This window comes from Phascolarctos cinereus, unplaced genomic scaffold, assembly GCF_003287225.1.
Source record: "Phascolarctos cinereus isolate Bilbo 61053 unplaced genomic scaffold, phaCin_HiC Scaffold_3;HRSCAF=262, whole genome shotgun sequence".
NCBI classification, from domain to species: domain Eukaryota; kingdom Metazoa; phylum Chordata; class Mammalia; order Diprotodontia; family Phascolarctidae; genus Phascolarctos; species Phascolarctos cinereus.
In genome coordinates, this window is record NW_027555736.1 from 228840039 (window position 1) to 228865633 (window position 25595).

A 25595-nucleotide genomic window follows, 5' to 3' on the forward strand; every position below is an offset into this window, starting at 1 on the left:
GCACTCACCCTCTGGATGAACTCAGCTGCAGCTAAATCACAGAACTGGCTTAAATTTCCAGAGCCAAGTCCTGAGCTTGGCATAACAATAATCCTTTGCACTCACCCTCTGGATGAACTCAGCTGCAGCTAAATCACAGAACTGGCTTAAACCAGCTCCAGGTGGTTCCTGAGCTCAGAGAAGCATCTAAAGCAACCATGTTCTGGTCATGAAGCCCTGCCAAGAATAGATCTTTGGTCACTAGGCAAACTCACTTCTTTGTCACTATTGCGCTTTACTCCTATGCTCACACCTCAGTGCTTTGTTCTCTGTCTGGGCACAACCATGTGTAAAAGGGCTGAGCCTTGCTGCTTTGGTCTTAGAGGGGACCCTGGCACACGTGTCTGGTTTTCCTCCTCTAGTGGAATAAAGAAGGCTCTTTGTCTATAAACTCGGGGAGCTATTTGCTTTCATCTTCTTTTGCTTCTCAGATTGGATAGCTGGTATACATCATTTCCTATAACCTCTGTGGCTCTTTGGTTACAGTTAACAGTTGGTGTATAATCTCTGTGAGCTCTTTCATATTTCCGGAGTTTAAGAGTTGGTGCATAATCTCTCTGGCTCTTTGGTCATTTATTTTCAGAGTGTGACAATGCTTTACTCTTCTTAAACCTATTCTCCATGTTCATCATGACCTCCAAATTCCTGCAATCCCCAGGACTATCCCAGGCCTTTAGCCTTGCTCTAATTACACTCTCCTCCCTTTCACTCATCCCATATGTCCAGTGAGTTGCAGATCTCGTCATTTCTACTCTTTTGAAATTTCTTTCTTTCACACTGCCACCACCCTAGTTCAGGCCAGTAACACCTGTTGCCTGGAGTATTGTAGCAGCCTCCCTTCCTCAAGTGTCTCTCCCCTCCACTCCAACCTCCACAAAGCTGCCAAAGTGATTTTCCTGAAGTACCTCTCTGACAACATCACACCTAAACTCAATACACTTCAGTGGCTCCCTCTCACCTCCAAGATCAAATAAAACTGCTCTGTTTTTCACTTCATGATCTTCACACACTGGCCCCTTCCTGCCTTTCCGGTGTTCTTCCAGGTAACTCTCCTCTACACACTCAGTGGTCCAGGCACACTGGCCCACTAGTGCTGCCTCACACGCAATGCTCCATTTCCCCTCTCCATGACTTTGTATTGTTGCTGTTCAGCTGTTTTCATTCTTGTCCAACTCTTTGTGACCGCATTTGGGGTTTTCTGGGTAAAGATACTGGAGTGGTTTGCCATTTCCTTCTCTAGCTCACTTTACAGATGAGGAACTTTTTAATTTTACATTTTATAGTTGAGGCAAACAGAGTGACTTGTCCAGGGTCACATAGCTAATAAGTGTCTGAGGCCCAATTTGAACTCGGGAGAGATGAAGACTCTTCCTCGTGTCAGGCCTGGAGCCACTGTGCCACCTACCTGTCTTTGCACTGGCTGCCCCCAAATGCCTAAAATGCAGTCTCTTCTCACCACCATCTCTTGGAATTCCCATTTTCCTTCAAAACTCAGCTCAAGTACAAGATTCACTATCTTGATTTCAGGAGCTACTAATGCACTTCCGTCTCCCAAAAGTATCTTCTATTTACTTTTTATATATTTGTAAGTGTATGTAATGTCTCCTCTCTTGGGAGGGCAACATCTGTTTTGCTTTTTTCTTTGCATCCATAGTGGCAGACACTCAGTAGGTAGTTAGTCAGAGCTTGCTGACTAACTGTTCTTATCGTAGCTCTGCAAGAGACACAAACGAGATGCTGAGCATGACTGCCTTGAAGAAGGCAGTAATAAACCATCAGACTGCTCTATCAGAGCAAGCATAGAACTTGGTGGAACTGGTTTTGGATGGTGAGCAACAAAGTGTGTGTGTGTGTGTGTGTGTGTGTGTGTGTGTGTGTGTAAAATAACAGAAATAAGAATCATTCAAATTTATAGCAGGAAGTGATCAATCACCTGGCGTATAACAGTATCGCTGATGTCACCACCAACATTGTCAAAGTAAACGTCCACTCCAGATGGGCACACCTTGCGGAGTTCTTCTGCCACATTCCCTTTCTTATAATTAATTGCAGCATCAAAGCCCAGTTCTGAGACCAAGATGGAGCACTTCTCGTCTGTTCCACAAATTCCCACCACTCTGGAACAGCCTTCCAAACGGCCAATCTATAAAAATAACAGTTTGGATATTAAATAGTTTCATATTTGTATAACAGTACCTAGAATGGTGGAAAAGCTGTAAGCAACTGCAAGTGTGTACTGGCATTTACTACAGTTCAGGTCGGGTCACAATTTTTAAACTTTTCACCAAAGGTTACTGAAAGACTTAGAGAGATACAATGATACAGGATACAATGTGATGTTTAAAACAAATCATAAACATGTAAGTAGAACAGAGAGTGACTTTGAGTTTACAAGTAGATATCTTAGATATAGTTTCATAAAAGGAATCATCAGACCATTAACATATATCACAATGCTATAATGTGAACCTAAATTTCTGAGCCTGAGAGATTCCAAAAAAGTATTCAGAAAAAACTGCACTCTGTAAGTTCTCATTATGAATATGTTTATTACATTTAATCTGTATAAAACATATATATATATATACATATATATATGTATATATATATATATGTATATATATATATATATATATATATATATATATATATATAGACATGCTACGAAAATGTTTAAAAGCTTACTCTAAAGGCCAGTCATTGGTTCTGAAAAAAATATAGCAGGTAAAACAACCAGGGAGCAGGTAGTTCCATACAAATAATGCTAATGGCCCTATCAATAACCCAAATGATGTTCAAAAGTTATGGCCAAGGGGAAGTAAACGTGAATTCACATTGTCACCAGTTATTTGATTTATACCAAATTATGATGTAACAGTTTCACAATGTTGTAGTGTTATTTGGTTATAATGTATTAAGATGTTCTTCTAAAATGACATTACTTAGAGTAACATTAAACTGAGCATATCTGTACTAAATTCTATATTTTTGCGTCCAATGATTTATCATTTATTCAGAATTTTTAAAAACCAGAGAAAATATGGTTTTAGCAGATTTACTCATTAGAATATGAAATCTCAGAGAGGTGGTTTTTTCTGATTGTTTCCATCATAGCATTCGCTCATTTAAACCTAATTCTGTTTTATCTAAATTTCTCATAAATGGAGAACTACACCCCAAATAAATTGCCAAATCACAGCATGTTTATTTTTAAGACCACCTTTAACATACTTGACTAGTTAAACACAACCTGTCTATCAGAACTATTTAGGCAAAACATTACCTGTGCTTCTCAATCTTACACTTCTGCCTGTCTAGTTTTACATTGAGACTTCAGTTATAGATGTTTCTTTTTTAAAAAAAGTAAGTAATCATGAGCAGAGTTTACCTGGCCAGCCAATGATCCACAAGCACCTGCAGCTCCACTGACAACCAATGTCTTGTTGGAACCAATAGTTATGTGACCTCTTTCTTTAATTGCAAACAAAGAAGTCAAACCTGGCATACCAATAGCACCAAGAAAGTAAGAAAGGTGTCCATCTGCAAGTTGTGGGTCTATCTAAAATAAAATATGCACATATTTTAATATCACACTATGGATTTCTATTAGAGTTAAAACAGGAAACATTGGTGCAAATTAACCCTGTATAATTTCTGTTATGTTAAAGTATCTATACTCTAAGGGAACTAAAGTATAAGGCTGGACCAAAAGCGGTATGGCAAAGCATGCCTGTCACAATGGGCTGTGTGACTGTGGGTACAAGTCACATAATCTCTCAGTGACCACAAATGACTCTCATACTCAGCTGCCAAACAGTTGCCAATTGGCCTTGGAAGAGGCAGTTTTCTTCATTGAAATACTAATACATGCTATCCAAAAAAATGGCAGCATTAGAATACAGAATCTCTGATCAAAGCCTCAAGCCAAAGTTCAACCTTCAAAATGTCAAACGTTGTGACTGTGGGAAACTAGGGACACTGACATGCTATTGGTAGAACAAATGATAACAGCCATTTTGCATGTAATTGGGAACAATCCCCAAAGAGTTATTAAACTGTACATTCCCTTTAACTTAGCTATATCACTACTAGTGGTGTAGAAATCAAAGAAAAAGGAAAAGGTCCTATATGCATAAAAATATTTATAGTAGCACTTTTTGTAGTGGCAGAGAAATGGAATCTATAGGGATGCCCATCATTTGAATGGATGAACCAATTACAACATATTAATATAATGGAATATTATTGTGCTATAAGAAATAATGAAAGAAAGAATTTCACAGAAATTTGGGACTACTTGAACTTATGCAGAGGGACGGGAGCAGAACTGGGATAATATTTAAACTATAACAATATTGAAAAAAAAGTTTTTGGAGCACTTAAAAATTCTAATCAATGCAACGACCAATCATAATTCCAGAGGACCAATGTTGAAAAGATATGGAAAAGAAGGGAAACTATGATAATTCTTTCATCAACAAAAAAATGCCATGAATATAAAAAGTCATGGTCTCTGCTTTAGGTGCTCAAGATTTTCTTTTGTTTGTTTATTTCTCTGCTTTACTACAGAGCCCTTCCACTAATTAGCTACGTGATGTTGGGAAAGTAACCCAGTGTTCCTTTCTTTCAGTTTCCTGATCTATAGAAAGAAGGGCTATTACTCTATAACCTCCAAGGTTTCTTCCAACTAAGATCTGATTTGTAAATCAATCGCCATAATGAAATAATAATAATTCCCCACATTGGTATCATAACACTTGGAAAGCAATTTCCTTATAACCCTGTAAGGCAGGTAATGGAGATTGTTAGTGGCTTTCAACAGAGTTGGCATTAGGCCAAACTGTGAAGTATGATTTCAGGACTTCCTCGTTGTTCTTTCTGCATCCTACTGCCCCTTAAACACCTTTCTTTCCTCCAAGTATTCATTGTCCCCTGCTGCCTTCCAGCTGCTTAGTTCTCAGCTGTAATAGAATTTCAGTCAGCAGCAAGCCAAGTTGTTGACCATTTTTCCTGTATTCTCCTTTCAAAACTTATCTGTCTTCTAAATTAGTCCTTTAGAAATCTCCAACTTCTGTTAGGAAAAATTCTGGTTGAGATGTGCCACATTACTGCTTGCAGGTGGTAGTAACAACACATACATCCATTTTAACAGGTACTTTTAACTAATGATGAAAGTTTGAAGTCCTAAGGCAGGCCAAGTTGTGAGTGGGAAGTTAGGAGGAGATGAGAATTTCTCACTAAACCTTCAAATCATACCACCATAAAGCCCCTAGTTGTTACTATGAAGTGACAAAAGTCCCTTGACTTCAGTTTTAAGCATAATTGTTTCACCTGTGACTTAGACAGTAAATGAAAGTCATTAACCAGACTTTCAATGAAAACATAGTTGAGTTTTATATAACTTATTCTTTATAAAAATTTTCAGGTAATAAAAAGGAAGGAAGACCATATAACCAATTAAGTGTTGGTATAGATTTTGATACATTTAATGAGTCAGTAGGTAGAAGAAACTGGATGATTTTATTACTTTTTTGATATTAAGCAGAATCAAATGCCAAGGAAAAAATGAATTGAGAATTATAGGAAATATATATGCACTGTTTAATAGAGATTACCTTTTCAAGGGTGTTTCCCTCTAAAATAGCCTTAGTCTGCCAGGGCCAGTTAAAAGAAGTCACAAAATCGCCTTTAGCCCAATTTGTATGTTGACTCTCTTCTACAATTCCAACACCTCCACCATCAAGCACTTCAGACAGCTGCCAAGGCTTCATAAAGTCAATACCAGTGTAATCATTCATTCTAATACGCTGAAAACCAAAAACATTGATTAGGAGAATTCTGAAAATATGTCACTATGTGTCCTTATCCAGAAATCATTAAGAAGGGATATATTGCATGGGGTTGAGAAAAAAATGAAATAGTGTTAGGTATAAAGTATTCCTCTGAGACAAAAAACCAAAATTTCATCTTCCCCTTTCTTTTCTCTCCTCCCAGGTATTGGTTATTTAAAGAATATCTCTCTTAAACAGATACTGGAAAATGCCTGTTTAAAGGATACAGACGATTTTCAATATCCTTGTCAAAAACGTAATGAAACCAGAAAGTATTATTATTTCACAAATTCTTCCAATCCCCCCAAACCTGCAAAAACAAATTATTGTTTTCATAGCTGTCCTTCTTCCCAATGCCCTATTATGCAACCTTTTACCTCTAGCAGGAACTGTTTTCAATTCAGAACCCATTGCTAGTGCCACAGTTAGAAAGGGCTATGTTAAAGCAGATTAGCTATGGCCATTTCCCAATAATTCATTCTTATTAAACAGAAACTCATCAGTGTTAACAATGAAAACCACAATTAAATGGTTGCTTCAAGAGTCCCTAGAAGGAGGCACAATTATACCCTCATCACTTCTACCAACAAATGGAACAATTCCTAAAGAAGTTAAATACTATTAGGGAAAACAATGTTATAGACTTTTTTTAAATTTGTGATTGAAAAAAAACTATAAAGGATACAGGCAAAAAACCACAAGCTACCAGGCTTCTTTCTTGCTTCTCTGAAATGTGACAAGCCATAATACATAAATATGAAACACTTGGTTCCTGTCAAACAGTCACGGAAAAAAAATGTCATTGACAATGGCTCAAAGCTGCATGATTTATTCTACCAGGCAATTACACAAAAATCAATGAAGATCTTTCATTTTAGCAACATTACACATAAAGCTTATGAAACATACCTAAATAGGAATTACTTAAGCTGATCATAATGACCTCTGAGAAACAGTTTTCATAACATCATACAAATTATGAGGTGGCTAACCATTGAAAATACATAAAACCTTTAATTATGAAAGTATTAGAGACCACCTGGACAGAAAGAAGAGTCAGATGAGGAGCTTGGGAAATATTATAAGCCTGGCATAGGGGCATGATATATTCGTGATGGGGGACTTCAATTATCAAGCAAAGAAGCTAAGAATACCTTTCTACCTTCATAACAATTTCATCCTTCAAAAGGTGGAGGAACCAAGAAGGAGAATTTCTATTCTGATCCTGACTACCAGGAAAAACTGGATGCTGAGGTAGCAATGATGGGACCCCAGGTAGAAGTGACCACTTCCTATGAGAGTTTGTGACAGAGGAGAGGAAATCTGGACAGTATGTATTATGTACCCTAAATTGGAAAGTCAGATTTGAAAGAGTTCAGAGGAAACAAAGTTAAGATCCCATGGAGTAAAATGCTTCAGAGTATGTTAGCTCAGGACAGCAAGGAGATATTCAAGAATGAAATTCTCATAACCCAAACAGAAATGATTCTAAATTGCAATTTAATCTGAAAAAATTCAATTCAATAAAAATTTATTAAGCACGTACGATGTGCCAGGCACTGTGATAAAAGCACTAGCTATACAAAAAGAGGCAAAAGACAGTACCTGTCCTGAAGGACCTTACAATGTAAAGAGCATGATATATGCACAGGGACTCACCAACAAACTGAAGTTTTAAAAAGAAATGTTCAGTACATGGGAACAAAGGCAACTGCCTTATGGAGGATGATGGCACAGCCTTGTAAAAACCATGTTAGACCAACAACAAAACCAAACAAAACCAACAGAAATTCCATTTAAAATAACTATGGGCTCAGATTCTTAGAATCTAGCCACTTGCTCACTAATGTTCAGACTCCTTAAGAGTCTGACCAATATGATGGAATGACGGATGTTCTAATAAACCTTGTCTTTGGCTAACAAATACAATAAAATAAAATAACTATGAATGCCAGAAAAAAACTTGTGAGTCTACCTGCCACAGGAACTACATAAACACAATTACAAAACACTTCACACAGATCAGGACATTTAAATAACTAGAGAAATATTAATTGCTCATGAGTAACCTCAATCAATTTAACAAGAAGGACAATACTACCTAAATTAACTCATTTATTCAGTGCCATAAGACTCAAACTACTAAAGAATTACTTTATAAGGCTGACAAAATCATAACAAAATTCATCTAGGGAACAAAAGGTTAAGGATATCAAGGGAATCAATAAAAAAATGGAAGGAAGTAGGACTAGTAGTATCAAATCTCAAACCATGCTACAAAGCCATAATTATCAAAACTATTTGGTACTTGGTAAGGAATAGATAGGTTGATCAGTGGAACACATTATGTATACAACACCGAGAAACAAATGAGCATAGTAACCTAGTGCCTGATAAATCCCAAGTGCCAGCTAGTAGAGCAAGAGCTCAATATCTGACAAAAATTACTGTGAAACCTGGAAAGTAGTCTGGCAGAAACGAGGCACAGGCCAACCTCTCACATTGTATATAATATGATAAGCTCAAAATGGGCACATGATTCAGACATCAAGGGTGATATCATAAGCAAATTAGTGGCACATGGAAAAAATTACCTGGCAGATCTATGGAGAGGGGAAGAATTCATTCCAAACAAGAGACAGAGGTTTACAGGAAGTAAAATGGATAATTTTGATGATATTAAATTGAAATTTTTTTACACAAACAAAACCAATGCAGCTAAAATTAGAAGAAAAACAGGGAACCAGGAAAGAAATATTTGCATATTTGCTCTGATAAAGGGCTCATTTCTAAAATATATAGGGAACTGAGTGAAATTCATGAGCATAAGAGTCATTTCCCAAATGATAAAAAGTCAAAGGAAATGAATAGGCAACTTTTAGAAGAAGAAATCAAAGCTACCAATAGGCATATTAAAAATGCTCTGAAATACTAATGACAATTCTAAGGAACAATTTGGAACTACGACCCCAAAGCTATTAAATTGAATATACCCTTTGACCCAGTGTTACTGCTACTAGCTCCATACCCCAAAGAAATAAAAGAGAGGACACATATGTACAAAACTACTTATAGCAGTTCTTTTTTGTGGTGGTGAAGAATATGAATTCACCAGTTGGTGAGTGGCTGAACAAATTACAGTACATGAATGTGATGGAATACCGTTCTCTTGTAAGAAATGATGAAGGGGATGGTTTCACCAAAACCTGAGAAGACTTATGTGAACTGATGCAAAGTGAGGTGAGCAGAACCAGAAGAACAATGTACACAGTAACAGCAATATTGTAAGGATAATCAAGTGTGAAACTTAGTAACTCTGATCAACATAATGACCAATTACAATTCCAAAGGACTCATGTTATCAACCTTTAGAAAGAGAGCTGACAGACTCAGAGGACACAATGAAACATTTTATTCTGTTTTTCTTTTTCTCACTTTTCCCCTCCTTGGAACATACCTAATGCAGAAAACTGTTTTGCATGTCAATATGTATTTGTAATGGGTTTATTTTTCTTGCCTTCTCAGTGGGGGTGGGGAGAGAATTTGGAACTCAAAAGAAAAATGAATTCAAACATTTTAGAAATAGTTAAGCTTGCACTTTCAAAAGAAAATAAAACTTTTAGGAATACTAAAACTTAGAATTTGAGGCTGGCAAGGAAATCTCAGGACAACAAAGTGTCTCTCTCTTTTTAACCCTACCTTGAGAGAAAAAGGAGAAATGAAGACGAGATAATAACTTTGCTTGGGGTGGATGAGATAACTGATGATAGAGAGAAGACAGAAGTGCTCAAATCTTATTTTATTGCTTCATTTCTCTCTGCAGAGGAGAATGATCTCTATACTAAAAAGGACAGAACAAAACTGACTAACACAGAGTTGATACCCAAAATATATAAGGAGAGTCTGAGTGAGCACTTAGCTATCTTAGATGAAGTTCAGTCACTTGCCCCAGATAATCTGAAAGTACTGGCAGATGTGAATGTTGAGCCTCTATCAATGATATCTGAAAGACCTTTATGGAAAATAGGAGAGGTATCACAAGATTGGAGAGGGACAAAAGTCTGGATTAAAAAAAAAAGACAACAGAGGCTGCAAACTATGTAGGTCAGTTGGTGGGATTTTGATTCCCAGGAAAGTTATTGAAAATATAATTAAAGAGATGACTGACAAACATTTAGAAAAGATGATTCAATAATCATCACGTGTTATTATTACCTTTGTGACAAATTCGTCATTGGTGCCTTGCACACAGCAGGTGCTGGATGATTATTTATTGAATTGGAAAAAGAAACAGAGATCTAAAAAGAAGCAGCTAGTGCTGTTTGTCCTCCATTCTCAAAGAGGACCAATGACATCGTCAGGGTGATGTTCTTGGTGAAGCCATACTATCTCTCTGTAATCACTGACTCTTGTCTTGCCACTGGACTTCAATGACTCTGGAAGAGAGAATGAAGCTGCCAACTTGGCTCAGCTCTACCACACTTAAATCCAGTTCACAAGCAAGTCAAGTACTAGCATACTCACCTCATTTGTTTTTTTCTGTCAGGATTACTAACATAGTAGATAACTGGAATGCTATGGATATAATTTACCTATATTTCAGGAGACCTTTCAATAAATGTTTAGCTAGGTGGTACAGTGGATACAGTATCAGGCCTGGAGTTAGGAAGACCTGAGTTCAAATGGGCCTCAGACAGTTTCTAGCTATGTGACCCTGAGCAAGTCACTTAACCGCTGACTTATTTTCTTATCTGGCTTCCTGTAAGATTCAGCTCAAGAGCCACCTCCATGAGACCATACTCGGTCCCCACAAAGTAAATACACATCTTAGGTATGCTAAGAACAAAAGCAAACTGCGTTAGACGGTCAATGCACCATTCTTTGAAAATCAGTCTATCCAGTCAAGATACTCCAGTACCCTAATGCACTGGGCTAAGCACTGGGGATACAAAGAACAGGAGAAAACCCAGTTGTGCTGGTATAGGGTTCATAGGCTCATGGGGAGATGAGATGAAAACAAAACTGAACAAGCATGGGATAGATTTGAGATGATTAATGGAGGGAAGGCAGTAGCAGTAAGGGGGATCAGGAAAGGCTTCCTGCAGAGGATTGGAAGGAAGCCCAGGGACACGAGGAGGTGGAGATGGGAGGGAGAGCTTTCCAGGCATGGAGAACAGACAGTGAAAATGCCTGGAGTCAGGAGATGGAATGTATTGTTTGAGGAGCAGCCAGGAGACCAATGTCACTGGATGGTAGATTCCATGGCAGGGGGAGTAAGAAATGTAGCAAAGTTGGGAAAGGCTTTGGCTGCCAAACAGAGGGTTTTATTTTTGGTCTTGGAGCTGATCAAGAGCCACTGGAATTGACCAAATAAGGAGTCAGACCTGGGTGCTAGGAACATTGATTTGATGGCTGAGTGAGCAATGGACTGGAGTGAGGAGAGGCTTTCAACTACTGCAATAGTCTGAACATGAGGTGATGAAGCCTTGTACTAGGGCTGTGGCTGTGTACATGGGGAAAAGGCGAGAGGTTGTGGATTCAGAAATGACAAGATGTGACAACTGACTGGATATGTGAGGTAAAGGAGAGCAAGGCGTGTACAATGACACTTAGGTTGTAAACCTAAGTGAATGGAAGGATGGTTGTGTCCTCAATGGTAACAGAAATGTTTGAAAAGGAGACATTTGGCAGAAAGATAATGTAATGAGACAAACTTTTCTATGCTTGTTCAACTTGTTGACTGCCCCACCCAAAGTAACAAGGAAAGAGGTAGGCTTTCACTCTCCTGGTTCTGGTCTCAGAAAGTAGAGCTTACCCTCCAAGGGGTGTCTGCCAAATGGTGGCTATGCAGTGAAGAGGGATTTTCCCAGAGGCACTTTCACTGCCATTGCTATGGATACTTGGATCCCAGCTAGGTTATCACTCCTTCCCCCTCCAGGTCTGAGGTGGGGAGCTTAGGAGCTTGCACAGCAGAAGGATGGAAAGGAACAAAGGAGTGGTAAGGCATAGGAACTGGTACAGTTGTGCTGGAAACAAGCCTTTTGATTGGCTATTATGGGCAGGGTGAGAAGTGATTCATCTTCCTACCCTCTGACCGACTGATCACAAACCCCTTGGCATAATGCCAGTAATACCTTACTTTGGAGACTGGAAGCTCTAAGAGACCTGTGGTCTTCTCAATATTACATACTCTAAGGGTGAAAAGTACAGCCCATTGATGCCTCTCTACCCTATGTGATTCTTGTCCTATGGTGAACTTACAGGAGGTCCACCCATGATTCTAGGGGCATGCACTATCTGGACATCATGATGATACCACTATAAGTTCCTTTTGGGAATGTACTGTTTTTTTCCTTTTTCCTTGTATTCTTAGTGTTTAGCACAATGCCTGGTACTTATTAAGAACGTAATGAATGCTTCAGTGAATGAGGGAATTATACAGGCTGGCTAACTATTATCCCTTGCATACATTTTCCTCCTTTATAAAATGTTTTGTTGATATCATCTGTTTATACATCAACTTCATTTCCAAATGTACGGCTCCATACTTCCTTACGCAGAAACATTTCTCATAGCAAAGAATAAGGGGGGAAAAGCATCACAACAAACCCCAATGAACACATCAGCCCAGTTTGACAGTTTATGAAATATTCTATAACTATAGTCCCTCTACTTCTACAAGTAAGAGACGGAGGTATATTTTCTCATCTCTTCTTCAGGGACAAACTCAGTCATTATAATCATGTAGTATTCCTATGTACTTTTTTATTCTTTCCATTTATATTGTGTGTGTGTGTGTGTGTATGTGTGTGTATACATATAGATATATATTTGTTTCAATTTGTTTCACTTTGCATCAATTCACATATCTTCCCTTGGTTTCCTCAATTCTTCCCCCCCAACCAATTCTTTATCCTAGTAGTTTCTTATGGCACATTAGTATTCAATTACATTTTTGTATCTTACAACTTTGTTGAATGATTAATTAATTCAGTTCATAAAGGCTGATTATTTAGGGCTTTCTAAATTAATCACACAATCTACAAAATGCAATGAAATTACTTCCTTCTTTGGATGATTTTCAGTGTTAGTTTTGCAGAGACTGCAGCATTCCATGATTGAAATGCAGAACACCACCACTAGAAGAATACTGATGCCCTTGGAAATGTTTTGCATGATTTCACATGTATAATGAATATTGTATTGCTTTCTCTCTCAGTAGGGGGAGGGAGTAAGAGAATTGGGGACTCAAAATTTAAAAAGGATAGAATGTAAAAAATAAATAGTAAATTAAATTTAAAAAATATTAACCTTAGTCTCCTAGAAAAGGTCTGAATCACTAAAAAGAAAAGAACAAGAAAACAACAAAAAACCTCTGTGGTTTCTCAAAGGGAATATAGCATGCTATCCCCTGTTCAATATGAGGGTCAATTAATTTGCACAGACTGATGGACAATCTCTAGGCTGTACATCCAGCTGCATATTATAATCTGGCCAGTAGGCCAAAATTTTTAGAATACTTGTGGATTGTTTTTAAGAGGCTCTCTAGTTAGAGTCTTTTCCAGGAAGATCAGAGGTAAAGCACAGATGTCTATTCTCAAGACATTTTATATAGGTGTAGAAATACTAGTGATAGCAATAAGAAGAAAGAAATTAAGGGAACAAACATAAGCAAAGAGGAAACAAAATTGTGACTTTTTGCTTATGACATAATGATTTATTGAAACTACACAGCCAACAATCAACAATTTCAGGAAACAAAAGAGTATAAAATAAATCCACAAAAATCATCAGCTTTCCTCTATATTACCAAACAAGGGGAAGAGAGAAATTTTTAAAAAATAACTATCAAATGCATCAAAATGAGAGTCCAGCTATCAAGACATACTTTACAGTAAAAAAGATAGGCACACAAGACCTAGATTCAAAAAATTATATAATATTAACTAATTACAGGAGTAAGAAAAGAGAGAACTTTCACCACTATGAGAAAACAGTTGTTGACCAAAGGATAGAGATTATCACAGAAGACAAAAACCACAATTTTAATTATATAAAATCAAAGGGATTTTTGCACAAAATAAATGCATTTAGAATTAGAAGAAAAACAATTAAGAAAATAAAAAAAAATCTTCACAGCAAATTTCTTTGATAAAGGTCTGAGATCCAAGATCTATCCAAACTCTATGTAAGAACCAAACCTATTCCCTAAGGGACAAAAGGCCAATGGAGATGAACATGCAGTGCTCCAAAGAAGCAGACTATCAAGAATTATGTGGAAAACATGCCTCAAATCAATAACAATGAAAGAAATGCAAATGAAAATTAGTAATGACAAGAGAGGAAAATTACAATTATAGGAAGGGTTAAGGCAGGAAAGGCACACTAATGAACCACTAGAAGTGGTGTGAAGTGGTCTAACCATTCTTGAAAGTGATGTGGAATTACATTCAACTATATTACTGAACTGTGTTTCTTCTTTGACCCAGTGATACCCCTATTAGGCTTATACTCGAAAAAGATCAAAGAAAAAGGAAAAGGACCAACATGCACAAAAATATTTACAGCAGCATACAGTAGCTGAACAAATTATGGGACATGAATGCAATGACCTCCCTGGCTTCCTTTAAGTCCCAAACAAAATTCTGCCTCCTACAGGAAGCCTTCCCCAACCCCTCTAAATTCCAGGGCCTTCTTTCTATTCATTATATCCTACTTCTCCTGAACATAGCTTGCTTTGTATATATTTGTTTGCATGTGGTTTCCCTCATTAGACTGTAAGCTCAAAAAAAAAAGATTGTAAGCTCCTTGAGGGCAGGGACTATCTTTCACCTCTTTTTGTATCCCCAGTGCTTAGCACATGTTGTTGTTGACCAGTTTTAGTTGTGTTCAACTCTTTGTGACCCACTTGGGATATTCTTGGCAAAGATACTGCAGTGGTTTGCCATTTCTGTCTCCAGTTCATTTTACAGATGAGGAAACTGAGGAAAAGAGGTTAAGTGACTTGCCCAGTGTCACACAGCTGATAAGTATCTAGTCTGAATTTGAACTCATCTTCCTGAATCCAGGCCTGGCACTCTATTCACTGTGCCACCTACCTGTCTGTGGCACATATGCCTGGCACATGGTAGGCACTTGATAAATATTGCTTTTTTTTTTCAGGCAATTGGGGTGAAGTGACTTGCCCAGGATCACACAGCTAGAAAGTGTCAAGCCTTTGGTCTGACACCAGATTTGAACTCAGCTCTATCTACTGCGCCACTAGCTGCCCCTAAATATTTCTTCATTGATTATTTTGTCATAAGAAATGAGCAACGGGATAGACTTAAAGAACCCTGCGAGGACTTGTATGAAGTGAAACAGAACTAAATGAGCACAACCAGGAGATCTAATTAAACAATGACTACAGCATTGTAAGGAAAAACAACTGTGAAACATTAAATAACTAAAACCAATGCAAAGAACACTGATAAAGACTTGGCAGAGATGTGATGATCGACAGGTGCAGAATGAGACATGTATTTTCCGAAAGAGCCAGTGCATGGCTTTGTTTTGAATAACCATATTTACTTGTTAGAAGGAAGGACTTTTGTTTTGGTAGGAGAAAGGGCGGTACTGATAGCCATACTTAAAAAAGAAAGAAAGGAAAGTAAGAAAGAACTGTCAGCAAATTGTTTTGTAAAATAAAAAGAAGAAAGAAGAAAGGGACATAGAAAAAACAGGACAGTATTAGAAGTACCATGTTTAGTTTGAATGAGAAGAAACCTACTAAAAAAAACTATACGGATTAGAGATTTCATAAGGAATCTTCATTTTCTATTCTTTCTATAGAAAATGTTAATTTATGTTGATGTTTGTCAAATTCATAATAAAAATAAAGTATTTGTAAAGAGAGGCTGTGCAATGTTCAGGGCTAAATGAATTCACTACAATGTCAGCCACAAATAGGAAGATTTAGGGAACTTCACTTTCTCTAAGGAATCCCATTCTGACTTGAACTCTGTGCTGAAGCTCCCCCATGTCAAAGTGGAATGTTTAGGTGAGTACATATCTCACCTAAAATTAAAGGCCACAGGACTGTAAGAAAAGGTTATCTCTTATATATGCCAAGGAATCTCATAATTATGATATATACACAGAGATATCTTGTAGAGGAAAGCCTGTATGGCTGCATTTCATTTGACTAAATGAAATGCTTTTTTTCATAATCAACAAACAAGAAGCACAGCTGAATTGTATATTCTCTCTCCCTTTCACTCAATCCTGTGATGGCTGAGATACAGTTTATGCTTGTAAAGCCTAATTCTTCCCTTTTAATACCCTTTTCAATAATATGCAATATTCACATGTAGCTTATCCTCATAAAATTTATTATTACTATTATTATTGGTATTTTAATCACAGCACCTTGCTACTTACCATATAAGGATCCACAGAGAGATATAGAGTTCTGGCTTTTACTTGTCCCGCATTTAATTTATCTGGCAAATTAGCCTCTTCTGTACGGAAATTCTCTGCCACTGGTGTGCCATGTGTTCCTAAAATAACGTAGGATAAACAAAGAGGCAATAAAAATGTTTTTGAATAATCATTCTTTTAACTATTATTTTCTAAAATAATTCCCTTTAGCAATCATTCCCTTATTCACTTGAAATGTCCATTTCCCATCAGCAGTTCTGCTCAGCTTCCACTCCATACAACATCATGCTTCCTCCAGGATAAGCTGATCAACTGATATCTCACCACCATGCAGACTGACCCAGGTTGTGATAATCAACACCTTCTCAACTCCCTCAGTGGCCTCTCCCCTCTGATGACAGGGCTGCAGGGTAAAGCAATACGCTCCTCCCAAAGCCTTCCTTTATAGAGAGCTCAGAACTTTGCAGGTAACTCCATTTTCCACCAGCAGATCTGCATGGTTTCCAATCCACAGAACATCATGACGCCCCCATGCTGGGTATGCCCTGGTGCTGCACTGCTACTCTCCCCTTTCCCCTCCATATAATTCCTCTCCTCCCCATTAGATTGTAAGCAGTCCCTGAGAACACAGTCTTTTTTTAAAATCTATATCCCCAGTGTTTTAGAAGGCATTTCATAAATGCCTATTGAATTGAACTGAGTAATGCCTGCATTTCTCGACAATTTTAAATGACCTACTTAGACAAAATTATTTTCCAATTGCTGCTGATTTTCTCAAAAATATTCCTTTGAAACTACAGATTTTACAATTGGTATTACCCACAAATCTTGTGATAAATTTTTAAAGTTGTATTGATTCTTATTGTATTTACCTCAAAGTCATTTCTTGGAATCCCCACCCCTAACTCTACCATGTGACAAAAACAGTTAAGCAAAAACGTGAGATATAGAGATTGCATCTGACAACTTATATAACATTAGGCCCTAGAACTCACCTACCTCTTTAATGTGAGGAGGGTACTACGTTTCATGATCCGTTTTCTGGAATCCTTACTGGTTTTCCAATTACTCACCTTCCAACTTCCTTTTAAATTTTCATCTATATCATTGTGTTCCTACTTTATAGTATTCTTTTAATGCTGCATGTTTTGCTCTGCATCAGTTCACATTGCCCATGAAATGAACATTTCCCTGTTTCTCTGAATTCCCCTTTATCAGTTTTCTTGGTAATACTGTGCAAATGTTCAGTGAAAAGATGAAGAAACCAGGTATTGAGAGCTCCTTATCTTCACTCTACAACTTATAAACTTGCTTGCTTGCTTGGGGCACTGAAAGGTTAAGTGTCTTGCCCAGAGATACACTCATCATTTCTTGTAGGAAAGGTTTTAGGGGGTTAGGCTTCCACAGCAGAATAAGGAATTCCAAGATCTTGTGGATAGCCTCTCAACCAATCAGAAAGTGTACTAAACATTCTGTAAACAACTAGTTCCTTTGAACAGCCCTGGAGGCTAAACCTGTTGCAACCATCCTGGTAAAGGACTGGGCCTGGACAGGGCAAACAATTTTCTCCATAGTGCTTGCTTAACAAGCTTATTAAAGATTGACTGACACACCCACGGACAGAGATAGCCGCCATTTTTTATCATGGGAGGCATGACGACACATGACAAGGAGGAACACAACATGGGTTGTCCAGGAAGAGTGTAACTCAGATGAACTAGACCAATGCTAGCCCTGGTGGGTGGCGTATGGATCTTACTATTTAAAAGTTGATTGTAGCACTGAACCAGCACCCACATGCTACTAATGTGCACTGTGCCGCTTCTCTCTAGGGAGAAGCCCAATGTAGGCTTTCCTTCACTCACTCTTGTAGTAGATTTGTGTTTCAGATTTTTCTAACATTTCTTAATGCACAATAACAGTCTATTATATTCAGATGCCATTCTCCAATTCATGGGCACCCACTTTGTTTCTAATCTTGGAAATCCACAGAGTGATGCAATTAGCGTTTTGGCACATACTAGACTTTTGTTTCTATAGGATTATACAAGATATATGCCCAAAGGTAGGATGAATGAGGCAAAGGATATGGACAATATAGACACTTTTCTTGCTTAATTAAAAGTTGTTTTGCAGAATAGCTGAGCCAATTCAAAGATCTAAAAACAGTATATTAGTGTGCCTATCTTGCAAAGACCCTACAAAAATAAACTTTCCAATTTTGGGGTCGGTTTTCCCAATTCAATCAAATGAGATATCTGTAAAGTGCTTAGCACAGTGCCAAGCACCCTACAAATGCTTATCCCTTCCCTCCCCCAATATGCATAGTGTGAAATTCAATCTCAGAGTTGCTTTCATTTGAATTTCTCTGATTACTAATTATATGATAAAGCAAATAATAATAGCTACATTTATATTGTCATTTGCAAAAAGCTATTTATGCAGTATATCTCATTTTGTCCTCCCAACAACCTTGAGAGGAAGGTGTTATTATTATCATCCCCATTTTAAAGAAGAGGAAATTGAGACTTTCAGAGGTTAAGTGACTCCCCCAAGGACACACAGCTAATAAACATTCAATGCACAATGAAAATGAGGTCATTCAGACTCCACCACCTAGGTTCCTTCTATGCTTATTTGCAGCATGTTTTCCAAGGATCTACTATACCTTGCAATTCTTCTTTTGAAAACTGTTAATCTTTGACTACTGATCTAGGGAAGAACAGTTCTTGGTATTATATATTTGTGTCATTTTCTTACATAACTCAGATATCAGACTTTTATCACTAAACCTTTCATTTTTAAACTACCTAACCACCAGTTATGAAAGTTAGGGAAGGATTTACAAAGTAAAAAAAAGGTTTTGTTTTAGTTCTCAAGATTTAAAATTTAAGACTTAAATCAAACTCTTTCTGACTCTGTGGCCTGCCTTTCTCCCATTCACTATGTCAGTGCTGTCTCTCACATTCAACTGTGTGTAGGAAAAATTTCCCATCCTTATGTATAAGGATGATAATTGCATACTCATCCAAAATATGAGAATTTAAATCCTAAAAAAAATGAATTCTAAAAGCAGACAACAAAAACAAGAATGTGTGGTTAGGCAGCAGATGCTAAGAATCACAGGTTTTAGCACACATGTAATGATGAAAAGGTTTGGAAGAGCCACTCAGGACAGTACAATAGTGAGTCAATAACAGAAGTGTAGAGAGGAAATATCTAGCAACAGTGATCAGCTGGAATGGAGAATCCTTAGAGGGAATGGTCAAAGAGGGCTGGAATGATTTTAAGAAAATAATTCCTCAAGGATGTGCAGAAAATTACATAACTGTTGCTCTGTTTAATGAGGTAAAATATTAACTGAACTTTACCCTGACCACCAAAACAATGTTTTATCTCATTCTGGAATTTTATCTATTGTCACAATAATGCTACAACTCCCAAACTGCTTGGTTGAGAGAGATTTTCAGGTCTAGGGTGGCAATGTTTCTTTCTAAGTAAAAATCCTAAATTAGGATAGTCTAAATTAATAAAAATTGTTTCTGGCAGGCTTGTGCCTAAAATAGAGAGTATAAAATTTATTCCTCCAAGTTGGTAAGATCTTCTAGGTAATCCTATTTATGGATGACATTTGTACTGAATACATCAATTCCTAGAACACAGCAGGTCTCCTATATGAGGTCCATAACCACAAAAGAGTTCACAGGTACAATCAAGTAAATGAAGGATGTCCCCTGTCGGGACGGATTTATTTTGTTTAGCTGTACTTTTTTTGTTACAAGTGAGGGAGGAAATGATCATTTTTTTTAAAGAATGTCCATGGTTAAGACTATGATAATTAGTAGAATGGACAACCTACATAGCTAGTCTATCAGTACATATATGTTGGACAGATACAGCAGATTGACAACAAATTGGGCCCAGAAATGAAAGAAGGAGAGAGTAAATCAGATTTCAGTTGGAGGTTTTCCCCCAGTTTTTGTTATTCTGACCTTTACAAACATCAACGAAAATAAGCACTTCCATATATGCAAAAGAATAGACAGGACTGTACATGAAACTCAATCTCCATTAAGAACAAATTGCTCTTCTTTTTAAGTATATGTTAAATGAAGCATATTACTTTCAAAGCTGTCCAACTTTTATGTTGATCCTTTTGGCCTTTCTCTGTCCTCTTCTATTCATTTCAAAAAACATGTTTTAATGATCCTCTTTTTTTTTTAATGGCAATGCTACCCTTACCTCCTCCTCCCACTCAAATTAAGAAGAAAAAACTTTTGAGACAAATATGAATAGTCAAGCAAAACAAATTCCCACAACAGCTGTGTCCAAAATATATGTCTAAGAGGGCAGCTAGCTGGGACAGCACATAGAGCACCTTCCTGGAGTCAAAAGCACCTGATTTCAAATCCAGCCCTCAGACACATACACACTCACTAGTTGTGTGACTCTGGGCAAGTTACTTAACCCTAACTGCCTCATCCAAAAGTGTGTGTGTGTGTGTGTGTGTGTGTGTGTGTGTGTGTGTGTTATCTGCAACTTGAATACATTCCCTCTCTGTCAGGAGCCAAGTAGCATGCTTTATCACCAGTCCTCTAGAATTATGGCTGGACACTGAATTGACCAAAGTTATTAAGTCTTTCAAAGTTGTTTGCCTTTACAATGTTGTCAGTGTATAAATTGTTCTAATTCTATTTATTTCACTTTCCATCAGTTCATGCAAGTCTTCCAAGGTTTCTCTAAAACCGTTCTGCTGGACTACATTTGAAAAGAAATGGACACTGCTTTCTGTGCCCCTCAAACTTTTCTCTGAAATAAAGACTAATTTTCAAATCATCAACATTCCATGATTACTCAAAAGAGTATGGCCTAACTATATACACAGGAAGAATCCTATGGATGAAGAAAGCTAACTGCCCAGACAATTATATGCAGCTGGATGGAAAACCAATAATGAGGTCCACCCATAAAATGCCAGTCCTACTCAGTGGAAAGAGCAGTCAATATGGGGTAAGACCTGGGTTGAGCTTTGTTAAGTCACTTAATCTCTCTGGGCCTCAGATTCCTTACTGGTATGAGAAAGAAGGTAGACTCAGTGACCTCTAAGATCCCTTTCCCCTAAGACTATGAACTTATGATTTTATATCTGGGACAGATGCTGCAGATGAACATGGGCTTGGCACAGTGGGTATAAGTAGGCTGCAGAAAATTACCTAATGAACGGTGAAATTACATTTATTTAAGTGGCATAAAAGATACCATCAGAGATGTGTGAACAGAAAATGTAGGAAGAGCAAAGAATTAATTATCCATGTGCTATAATAGTGATGGGGAGACCTAGAACAAGGCCCTGCTCTGGGGGCAGGAGAACCCATGTCAATGGGATCACAGCCCCACTCAAGTCTTAAAAGGATATCTTATCATATTAATTTTCCCATAGATAGTACGATTAAAATAAAGCATAAACATAAAATCATAGCATAGAATGACAAGCTCTTTCAAGTTAAAAAGGCCAATAAAGGTCATCTGGTTCCAAACTCCCTCATTTTATGGGGATGGAGGTCCACAAAGGCTAAGTGATTTGCCCTCAGTTATACAAGGTGTTGTTGGCAGAGCCAGCACTGATACCTCAAAACTTCAGATTTCCAGTTAAATTGCTTTCTCTACTGGTGCTTTGACATGGACCTTAAGTTTTGAATTCTACTAAATTTTCAGTCTTTTGCCATAATATTCTACTGTTGCTGTTTGGTCATTTTCAGCTGTGTTTGACTCTTGGTGACCCCATTTGGGATTTTCTTGGCAAAGATACTGGAGTGGTTTGCCATTTCCTTCTCCAGTTTATTTTTACAGATGAGGAAACTGAGACAAACAGGGTTAATTGGGGACAGCTTTGTGGATAGAGCACTGGCCCTGAAGTCAGGAGGACCTGAGTTCAAATCCAGCCTCAGACCAAACACTTGACATTAGCTGTGTGACCCTGGGCAAGTCACTTAACCCCAACTGCCTATAAACAAAAAACAAATAAAGAAACAGGGTTAATTGACTTGCCCAGGTCACACAGCTAGTAAGTATCTGAGACTGGATTTGAACTCAGGTCCTATACTCTATCCACTGCGCCACCTAGCTGCCCCATGTTAGATATTTTTAAGAACAGAAAGAAAACAAAACAATTGGAGAGGTGGGGTTTTTTTTGTTTTTGTTTTACTTTGCTTTTTCACTCGCTAGCCCAAAGGCAGGAAAGGTTAACTTGGTATGGGATATTTTGTCCTCCTGATTTTCAGTGCTCCAGGTAAGCATAAGCAAACATATCACTGTAAAGATGATTGCAGCTTAACTAACATGGACTTTGATACTTAATCAATTCATTGCAAACATGGGGATTTTCAAAGAAAAACAGAAAAACTTTTGACAAAAGAACAAAAGTTCATGGACTACTTATCACTGTCCTTGGTGAGCACAAAAAATGAAATCCATAAAATATTCTATCAGACAGAAAACAACTGATGACAAACATAGCAGTTGCTATAGAATCAACCGTGTGTATGCAACCAAATCATTGACTGGTTAGAGCAAAGGTTAAAGTAAACACCACATGTAGGATTGTAATAGAATACTACTGTGTGGTAAGAAATGATGAAGGAGCTGGCTTCAGGAAAACCTGGGAAAACAGGTTTGCTCTGATACAAAGTGAAGCAGAACATTGTACACAGTAACAACAATGGTGTAATAATGTACTGGGAAAGACATATCTCCTCTGATCAATACAATGACCAACAATTCCAAAGGACTCATGATGAAAAAGGCTGTCTGCCTCCAGAGAGAGAGAGCTGATGACCCGAGTACGAATTCAAACTTTGTTTCATTTGTCTTGCCTTTTTCCACCATAATGCGGGCTATTGTGGAAATGTTTTGCAAGACTTCATATGTGTAATGGGTACCTTATTTCTCACTTTCTCAATAGGTGGGAGAGGGAGAGAATTTGGAACTAAAAATAAAAATAAAAAACAACAAAGTACTAAATTAGAAGAAAGGCCAGAAGTGAAAGGCCAGTCACTACTATGACTGCTGCAACTATAAACCATGAGTTTAAACAAGTTGTCAACTCCAAAATAAAACTGTCTACAATGACTGCTGTTTTCTTGAGAAATTTAACAGATGTAAAATAGTCACCATAACACAGAGGCTGCAAAAGCCGAGAAATGACACTGGTTAGCAAACACTTAATCTCCTTGTCAAGCAGAGAGACAGGGCAGCTCACTGGCAAAACCCTATAGGAAGATGTCAGAAGAATTTGTGTAACAGCAAAAAGCAACTGAGGAAAAAATGAATTTATACAAAGCTTGGTGTGACATGTACATAGGTAAATTGGATTAACCTCTGTTCATTTGTTGATGACATACACAGTAAAAAAATAATAACTCATAGTAAGTTTGTGAGGTAGGTAATGAAATTATTGTCCTAAGTTTCCAGATGAGAAAACAGAAATCCAGAAAAATGACTAACATAGAAATAGGATTCAAACCCAGGTCTCTTGACTAATCCATTTTTTTCTCCACTACACTTTCTCTTCATTTTAAATTGAGGGAAAGAGGAGAGTTGAAAGAGAGTAGGGCTATGGGTGGTTAGCAATAATCATTCCCCCCCACAAAAAGAAGGGCCACTGAAGCATTTTTTTTTACAAGCATAAGAAGAAGAACAGAAGGAAATTCAGAAGGAAGCATATATAAGCAGGACAGTTTTGAAAGTTAGTATACAGAATTATTTACGTGCTTTTTTTTTTTAAAGAAAGTGGTATTAAATGGAGATTCACACTTTCATATTCCAGCGCTTAGCATATCACCTAGCAAATAGTAAGCACTTAATAAAGAAATGTTTAGTGACTGACTGACACATACAATTTGAAATTGGACAGATCTTTTGTTTGTATGGGTTATATTTATGAGCTTTTACCATATTAGAAATTAAAATATCTCAGTACTATTATGAATACTGTTTTGACTTGGAGACCTTCAGGGGCCCCCAGCCATACTTGGAGGACTTCGAGGCATTCTAGTCCAATCTCTTAATTTTATAAACAAGGAAACTGAGTTCCCAAGAGGTGAGTGATTTACCTGAGTTATAAGTGGTAGTGCCAGGATTTGAACCAGGTCTCTAATTGCAAATCTATTCTATAGTCACTCAGGGTAGAATAGGAAAAATAGATCCATCAAGAGACTTTACCTTATGGGAAGGTCTTTAAGAGTATGAGTTGATAGACAACCTGTAGAATACATAAAGCCTATCATGGGATGAAGCAGACAACCTCTGGAACCTCTCTTAGTTCTAAGCTTCTACGATTAAACAAATGGTATAGAAGTAGATCAATGCTTTGTAAAAGAAGTAGGAAAATACATTTAAAATATCCTAATAAATTTGAAAAAGAACAAGTAAGAAGAATCTATTCTACTTAGTATTATTTTAATTATTGCAAAGGATTCAAGGTCAAGGAATATAAAGAAGAGTATTACAGATGTTTGCTCACATACTTTGGTCTCTGTACCACTGTGGACATTTTTCTAACATAACATTATTTTCTATCACCTTTGTTTTTGCATTTCAGGTCAACAACTGTTATTATTACTTCTGTCTCTTTAAGAAGTAACAAGTACGTTAATCATAAGCAAATACATACCAGGTCGGGAATTCAGTACAACTCTTTGGACACGCATCACTATGGTCAGGCAGTAGACCTACAAAGATCTATCTTCAGAGCTCCCTAAAAATTCAAAACCAAAGAAGAGTTTCAAAAAACTGAACAATTAAAGGAGTAAAATGTTGTGCACAACTAGTTCACTCGGCTACAGAGCCTACCTAGGACCTAGGATTTCCCAATCACCTGAAGAATCAAGACCAGCTTGATCTTTCACTCTGAGCACGCACTGATGAGGCAGGAGAAAAGATGGCAGCAACTCCGTTTAATTTTAGCAAAGCACTTACTTATATAGTAAAATAACAGGAACTCTTTCTCAAGTTACAATGACGTATAACCCATGCTGTGCTCAAGGACAGTGCATGCACAGTCCATGCACTTATCTACTAGTAATCACAAATACACTGTTAATGACTAATGAGTAACTAGGGAAGTTAGAGATGCATAGAATGGAGCACCTAACCAGGCCACCTTTGCTCACAGATCAAGCACCTGAGAGGGGCCTCCTCCCATCAGTGAGACCTCATGAACAGCCTGTGGCCCTCTACCTCCTTACAGAGCCCCAACAGTAAAAGAAATGCCTTGTATCATGTTTAGGTTACCAACTGAAATAAGGG

General features: G+C 37.5%; 1 protein-coding gene across 3 annotated transcripts in view; it reads right to left on the reverse strand.

Moving 5' to 3' along the window:
- The window catches only part of LOC110208344 (prostaglandin reductase 2-like), a 44690-nt gene that overhangs the window by 12825 nt on the left and 6270 nt on the right, over positions 1 to 25595 (reverse strand). Inside the window, exons 1-6 of one of the 3 annotated variants that reach the window (XM_020986314.2) lie at positions 25165 to 25263; positions 24961 to 25044; positions 16290 to 16408; positions 5655 to 5846; positions 3428 to 3598; positions 1973 to 2182 (exon numbers count right to left, since the gene is read on the reverse strand). In XM_020986314.2, the coding sequence (XP_020841973.1) occupies positions 1973 to 2182; positions 3428 to 3598; positions 5655 to 5846; positions 16290 to 16408; positions 24961 to 24997 (729 nt within the window). In that variant the 5' untranslated portion in view covers positions 24998 to 25044; positions 25165 to 25263. Of the gene's footprint in view, positions 1 to 1972; positions 2183 to 3427; positions 3599 to 5654; positions 5847 to 16289; positions 16409 to 24960; positions 25045 to 25139; positions 25264 to 25595 lie in introns of those variants that run through there. The other 2 variants (XM_020986312.2, XM_020986313.2) reach the window with 2 other exon arrangements.